This window comes from Chaetura pelagica, unplaced genomic scaffold, assembly GCF_000747805.2.
Source record: "Chaetura pelagica isolate M959 unplaced genomic scaffold, ChaPel_1.0 scaffold188, whole genome shotgun sequence".
In the NCBI taxonomy this organism is placed as follows: domain Eukaryota; kingdom Metazoa; phylum Chordata; class Aves; order Apodiformes; family Apodidae; genus Chaetura; species Chaetura pelagica.
The window spans coordinates 1,481,222-1,489,346 of record NW_009954196.1 but is presented as its reverse complement, the minus strand read 5'-3'; the positions used below and the strand labels follow the sequence as shown (position 1 = coordinate 1,489,346).

Sequence of the window (8,125 nt, the reverse complement as noted above, 5' to 3'; positions counted from 1 at the left end):
TCTGGCATGAAAGACTATTTAAATCCACCTCTTTCTCACAGCATTTCTTTAGCCAATTCAAATGTCCAAAAAAAATTCCACTGTGGTATGGCAGAAGCAGATGGTGGTGACAAGCTCTACTCTCTCAAGAACACCCTCCCCAGAGGGGCGTGCTTCATTTAATTGGAAAAGTCTGAGGCCTGACTGAAGCAGTAACATATGCAGCCTGTCATGTTTCCAGCTAGAAAGCTCATTCTCACTGTGGTTTAAACATGAACTTTCCCTCAGCTATCATCACTGGATGTATTATGCTTTTCCATTAAGTTTTAGCCTACTGTTTGTATTTAATCCTGTTCTCCTTGGCAAGTCACTCATTTTTTAATGCTTAACCACAAATTTTCTAAGTAGCATGTATATGTCACAACTGACAAACTTTTCAAAACTTCTAATAAGAACTGTGGACTTGCTCTGTTAATTACTGCACATCTAAATAAAAACCCAAGCTCTCTCCAAAGTTTTATAAACTACTATACTAAAGGATTGGACTATCACTCAAGCTAAAGTCAAGATATTAACAGCTGATTTTCTAAGTACTATGTAAAATACAAACAAATACAGATTCTACTGCAAACTATTAAAACAGTTTATTTGCAAAAATCTGGGTACTTTTCAAAAAACCCAAATTTTATACTCACAAAGCAGATTGTTGAACTAGGTACTAAGAAGCAGTGTTGCATCAAGATTACTCTCAATGTGCAAACTCCATGACTATCCCTAATTTTGGTTCTGATCACAACAAATTGGATTAATTTTATCAGGTATCTAATAAATCCCTTCAAGGTAGCAATAATCAAAACACACCATGGAGAAAAGTTGACTGCACATCATCATTTGGTCAAGAAAAAGTAGTCAACATTAGTTTCTGGTAAAACAAACAAAAATTGCACGGAGCCTGATGTCAAAGCAGAATGCAGCTCAGAATGGCACGTCACGGGTGAGTGAATACTGGCAGTAATACAGCTTTCCCTGTAGCAGCTTTTTGAAAATTTGTTACATGTCTTCATTTCATCTAAGCCTCATTTTACACAGGACTTATTTCTGGATATTTTGTCTCACACATGTGACCATGCATCTTGCATTTCTTTTAACAGCTAATATTTCAAGGTGGCCAAAAATGTACATGCTTATTCAGATTTTACTTTAGATGTAACATGAAGGCCAACATCATTAATTAAGCAGAGATTATGATAAATGAAAAGCTCTATAAAATAGCAACACCAGGAGAATAACCATGCCAGAGATGCTGCTGTAAACCTGCTTGAATGCAGAACTGCTATATCAAGAAAAGCTTTTTCTTCACTGTTAGCATAACTAACAGATTACTGAATTTCAAGAAAAGATCCCAAGATAATATCAACAGCATCCGACATTTGCACAGAAATTCACACACAAATTTCCATTCTGCACAACAGCTCCTCCAATCTTCACAATCTAGGAGACACTGACCTCTCAATTTCCTTTCTTTGAGCTCCCTTGAAAATATCTGGTCTAGGCTTACGTAAAAATACAGCTGTTTTTTGAGGTGTGCAGTTTTAGAGTGGCTGCATCCATATTTCTTTAGCAGAAATCAGGGCACATAAACCCCAGTATTTTTCTTTCTTACTCGTCCAGCTACAAAGTGCGTAATAAAAACATCACTTAAGAGTTACTTGCCTCAAAAGGACTTTTTAGATTTTCTTTAGATTTTCTTTGTTTCTTTTCACACATCTTCCTTTCTGGATGTTCCCCATCTGAATACTATCTTGCCACAGAAAGTCCAGATGGAATTTATAACACAACTTAAGACTATGCGCTTCAGTGCTTCTCAGATACTTGTACTTACAGAATGAAGTAGTTTAGTAGTTTAGTAGACTAAAACCAGCCTATACAGCAAAATTAGCTTGAAAATCAACTTCAGGAGTCAGCACATAATGTAAACTTAGATATCATGAATAAAAATATTTCAGAATAGAAACACTGTTCTTCAAGTTATACTACAGAATTGTCATAACTTCTTCCATTTTACACGCAATCTACTTAATAACTATTCTATTTTATTTTTAGACCATCAATAAAGACGAGTATCATATTTCTTGCAGAAAGTGACAACGTCACATACCATGTTTAAACACAACAAAACTCTCCTCTTCCTTTCAGTTACAGTTCAGTACAAGTAACCCTCTCAGCTAACCTTGAATTTTCTGTTGCTTCTTTAGATGCTAGAGCTGAAAGCGTAAGTAGATAATACACAGAATGAAAAACAGTGATGATGTATTTAGGCAAGGCCATACCTGAATACTCCTTCCATTTGGTCTTTGGTGTAGCCTTTTCCACTTTCACCTGCAGCAGATGCATTGCTCTCCTTCGTGCTACTGGACTTACTTTGATCATTGCTACTGGCTGGTTTTCGGCTGTAAGCGCCTCCTCCAGCAGCACTTCCATTCTTCATAATAGCTTCCAACAAAACTATAAAACAACAGTATATCATAGTATCATTATAGGCATTGTCCATTAAACAGGGGCTCTCAAGTATCTTAAATGGGAGCACCACATAGTAAAAGACTCGTTGCTACACCCTCTTTCCTTATTGATCACCACTTTGTGCCACAAACGTTTCTGAAGTCGGTCTAGCAGCTCCTTTTTGTGGCAAAAGTATGGAAAAATGTTTCCAAGTAAGTGGCTGGACTCCCCTCCACCTCTGCTAAGGTAACTTAATAATGGAGAGAACTTGTCAAGGTCCTTCATTTCTAGATAGCTTTTAAAGGTACTGAACCCATTCTTTGGGGTGAAAACATCCTAACACCTGAATAAGCAACTGTAAATAGAAAAGAGTAACTAACCTAACACTAAAAAATCTACAAATTATTCCACATAGACACCAAGCCCACCTCCAGCACATTTCAGTTATTATGGTACACAGCTATTTGTAACCCGTTACTGGTGACAACAAACTGATGCTCCAGCTGAAATTCAAACTACTGTTAAATGCCACAAGTAAGTCAGAAGCAGTCACCTACACCAAACTCTTGAGACCCGGATTTTGAAAACCAGCATGCTTTTGCAAGATCTTGGTATCTTCCTGTATTTTGGGGGTATCTGTCTTACCAATGAATCAGAAACAGCACCATTCTAACTTAAGGGATTGTACACGGAGCATAATATGGACTAGTTAATTAAACAGTCTGTCTTTCCTGAAAAAAGATCCCTTCAGAGCAAGATGGCAAACTACACAGGCCAAATTAGTTTCATAAAACTGAGTTACTATCTGCATTAAAAAATGCCCTAATAAAAATTTCCAAAGAAAAACATCCCATTAATTGTGAAAGCATGTTACAGCTATACTGTTAAAACAACATTGTCTTCTATAAGTTAATGAGAAGCAACCTGAAGGATTTGCTCCTACATAAAAAAAAAAAATTCTCCTCTGACTAGCATGGTCTCTCTTAAAGCAGCAGCAAACTGGGATCTATCACATCATAGCTTGTATCTCAGAGAAGCATGGGAAAGAAAACAAAGTGGAGCTTTGTTTAAAGGAAGAACCACTTCCCTAAGATGTATGTCTTAAAACCCTTCAGTATTTGTTTTTATTTATTAATTAACTTACTACCCACTGGCCACAGCAGTCTGAAGTACTGCAGATGAACAGCTACAATGGGCCTGAACAAGTCAGCTGACTTCAGTGCTGGTCCTGTGCTTCTGCCTGTCTCAGCAACATTCATCAATTAATCAGATCAGGCTTTATATGGCAGAAATAAAGGCTAACATTTAGATGCTGAGTTGTATACAAAGTGGATGTTTTCACTACAAATGATATTAAGTTATTGAAAATGAGAGAGCTATAGTTGCATTATGGGTTATAGCTGAAGTATATACCCAGCTATTTGCAACAGTTTACTCTAATATAATTTGTTACAGCATTTTAAGCTCCAAGGTAAATGAATTAAGAACAACTCCAACAAGGTGACTGCATCTGTAGGCTAAGAACTAATCAAGAACAGAGATTTGAACAGACAGTACTCTCAGAATGAAGCATTTTCAGTTTAAATATGCTTCAGACAAGTGATAACAGAAAAAATTATTATTTTTATGTTCTGTGACATTAGATATTTAATAATGGTATCATGTGGGATCTTGTTGAACATGTGACTTGACTTCTAGAAATATTGCTTATTCTAGTAACCAATATTCTGCCTTTATATTGGTTCTGTTCTAGAAATTCCCCATCTCTGCACTAATGATTGTGCAAAATCATTAGTAGCAATAATAGCAGATATACAGGTATAGACAAGTTTCCATTTTTACTGCCCAGTGTCTTTCTTCAGAACAAGCTTAGCTGGTAAGTGCTTTTAAGGTTAGACTGCACTATACTTTTAACACTACCACTTCCTAATCACCTTGTCAGGTCTCCCATTCCCATAAAGGAGTTGAGCTGCTGAGAAAGCAGTGCAGGACACTTGCAATTAAAAAACCAATAAATAATAAAATCTGTAAGTGTTAACTTCTTAAGATAGTAGGACACAGCACATACAAACATTAATGTTCCACATTGAAAAAGAAAACCATACAGAGGGTCTGGGGCCACTGTTTTCTTCAAATGAAAGATACAGTTCCGATATTTGGAAACTACTTTGACTCTTCCATGAACTGCTGGTGGTAAAACCAGCTGTTGGAACTGCAGTAATAGCAGTGTATTAAAGAAAACCTTCACTGTGCATAATAGCTATTTTAAAACAGGACACACAAGGAACCAAAGACTTTGTTAAGCAAGTAAGACAATGAATCTTATCTCCAAACGTGTCTGAAAGCTCTCCTATGTGTACTGTTACCTGCTGCTGAATGAAAGATCCTTGCACTGCATTGGATTCCATTATGCATTGAACATGACCCTTACTTTCACTAATGGAAGAACTGTTGAATGCAGAATTCACACCAACACAACACCCTAAAAAGCTAAGCTCACATATTCCTGAAAAGTTTGTTTTTACAGACAGCACCAGAACTGCACTAGAAAATCTTAAGCACTGAAAAATAAAGCTGTCCCCAATGTCATTTTCTGCCTTCAACTCCAAAAAGAATCGCACCTAAGTTTCAAAAGGAGATCTTGTTCTTTGTTAGCTTTAAATACTCTTTTACAAATCTTTTCCAGACAGCAATTAGTTTCCATTCAGTTGCAAGTTGAATCATTAGCAAAAAACATTATCAAACAATATTTTGAACAGCTGAATTGGAAAACAATTTTCTAGCAATGACGTCAACATGAACACTGCTACTATGAAGTCATTAGCTAAGTATCATTAAATAAACACTGATCTTAGACCTCTTAACAGTAAAGCCTTAAAATAGCACTGCTGCAATCATCAAATTTCAGAAGCTTTGTTGAGCAAAACTAAACTCCACTGATGACTGAACTAGTGCTGAATGCACTTTGAATGTAAATGCCACCAAAACCAAACCACACATAGTATTGTTTTAGAGACAATAGTTAAAACCTTCTCTCTGTCCGCTATAACATTAGGAGGAGGAAGCTCCCATCAGTAAAAGATTCAGCACTACGGTTCCCAGGTTCCTATTGCTTTTTCCACTGATGGAACATAATTTGTGAAATGGTGGGCAATTGTTCCCAAAGTGATACTAAAGATACAACCCACAAAGCATCCGTGACTCCAGTGACAAAATGGCTGCAATCTACGTTCCAATACGTACCCCAAAGAGAAAATAAGTGAGCAGAGGGAGAATGAGGGCTGCACCACATTGTCCTATCACCATAAAAGCCCAACTCATTATGACTGTAAAATAAGAACTGGCGTTAGAAATAAGAGGAGCTTACAAAACCTTAACAATTTCCTTCTCTTGGGTATATGCTATGACACATTTTTAATTATCTAAGGATTTACTGTGGGTTTTTTCTAGGTGGACCCCTGCTTAATTTATCTGAAATATGACCATGAGCTAGTGAAGCGGTAATTTTGTTTGTTCTCCTCAGTGTAAACTTCCAGTTCTAATTTACTGCACACCTTCCAGTTCCTGTCCTGAAAACAGGACATTCTGTGTCCTTGCAGCTCACTGCACTTTCCAGAGGGCTACTTACGTGTCTCAAACTTCTTAAAAAAATAAATAAAAATCAATGTCTTGGTGTTGTTTCAGGAGGAAATGGGATAAGTTAAAAAGAATTACAAACCTTCACAGCTAGAAACCTGAAGCACAGAAATATGACAAGTTTACAGGGTCCCCTATTTTCTAAGTACCTAGTTCAAATCAGGCCTAGGGCCTGATTTTGTCAGTGGTATTAGGGCATCTGCCATTCTCATTAGCTTCAGATGGAGCTTTAACTGCCCACCAGTTCCACAAATCAGGCCCTTGTTTCAAGCTGAACACCTGAAAAATGAAGCACAAACAATTAGCCATCACTAATGGAAGCCAAGTGACTTATTTTACATCACAGAGAAATTCTGCGAAACATTTAGTTTCAGTACACAATCCCCAGACTACGGTTCACTACCAGCACCAGAAGACCATTTTCTTCTTACTAGACCTGTACCTCATTTATGACATACTTTGCTAATTTCCACAGTGAATAAAACAAGTGTCCTACAGACAATAGCCTAATTAGCCATCTATTTCTTGCACTGAATACTTTACAATGGTGGTTATATAGAAGTCCTACTTAAAAGAAAAAAAAAAGAAACAACACTCAAAAGTGTAAATCAGATGGAAAGAGCTTTTTTTTTTCCCTGAGATCTACTGTAATTCTTATCTTGAAGGAATAAGATGTTAATAAGCTATGTGACACAAAGTTATTCACCCTTTTTGGTGGAAGAAGCAGAAGTGAAACTCTCTGCCTTTTGACCAACACTGCTTCCAAAAAGCTAGAAGATTTTCATGCATGTCATCTTCTTAAGCCACAGAAATTTTGGGGAATACAGTAAAATTCTGCTTGTTTTTATTTCAGAGAGGTATCCAATGTGGCAAGAATATAAACACTCCCACACTCTTGATCCAATGCAATCATTACCTTGTTACAGCTGATTTACCAACAATATCCATTCTGTCTTGCAGGAAAAACCCACGACCTACCCCAAAAACTATATCCTAAAAAAGAACAGCACTGATAAGACCTTCACTTTTTTGCATATAAAAAGTCGTCAGCAGCTGAGAGGACAGAAAAAAACATTTACTGAATCTTCTCATCTGACTTAAAGGCTTGACTACAAAATACAGTACAGAACACTTCCAGTCAGGATTTCACCCCAAAGCTGTGTTCCAAAAATGGTAAATGCTGAGGGCTTAAGTCACTAGAAAGCACTGATGTCTTCCCTGTTCCCTTCATGGCATTGACAATAACCAAGAGAATAAGTTGAGCAAGAACCAGAGAAAGGCAACAAGTAACTGCTGCATTCAAAGGTATTTCGAGCAGACTTCTGACACTGTATGACAGAAAAGACTCTAAGACAGGTAACAGCTTTGCATACACTAAAACCTTACTACTGCTCCTTTTAAACATCGTTTCTAAACACTTTTTCCTAGGAAGATGCTAACTATTTTTCAAGTTTTACCACATAAATGCCTGAAGAGCGAATTCAGTCATAGGGGGAGACAACCCGTTTTCTCCAGGGAAGTTAAACTCGTGTGCAATCCCTATGTAGCTACGGTACCAAAGGGGAAACAAAATTGAGACACCCCAAGCCACAAGTAAGTTAGAGGATGAAGACACTGCCCAGCCTGGAGCAGCAGCTCTTACTGGAAGATGTTAGCAAGGACCAATTCATAGTGACAGAAGAGAAGCCAACACAGCCTGCCCTGTCCTAGGGCCTGAGGTGTCCTGCAGTTAGTCGGGCCTAAGCCTGGTCTGCACGGCTGAGGGGAAGGGGCACGGCCGGCGAGAAGCGGGGCCGGACCAGAGCCAATCCCTCCGGCGAGGCGAGGAGGGAGGTATCCCCGCATCCCACCGCCTGGCGCCAGAAGCAAGCAGGAAATGCACCTGCCCTCAGCCCTCCGGCCCGTGTCCGCAGCCGAGCCCCGCACGGCGCCGGGACCGCAGCACGGGCTGCTCGGGGCCCCGCAAGGGGTAACGGCCCCGGGGCGAGGGCCCCGCCCGCCCGCGGGCCCC

The 8,125-nt window shown here is 38.8% G+C and overlaps 1 protein-coding gene across 1 annotated transcript in view; it reads right to left on the bottom strand.

Moving 5' to 3' along the window:
- DNAJB14 (DnaJ (Hsp40) homolog, subfamily B, member 14) overlaps positions 1-2,476 on the bottom strand; it is a 20,441-nt gene extending 17,965 nt beyond the window's left edge. The window contains exon 1 of the mRNA XM_010003167.1: positions 2,310-2,476. Within this exon, the coding sequence (XP_010001469.1) occupies positions 2,310-2,467 (158 nt within the window). The 5' untranslated portion in view covers positions 2,468-2,476. The remainder of the gene's footprint in view (positions 1-2,309) is intronic.
- Positions 2,477-8,125: the final 5,649 nt, after the last annotated feature.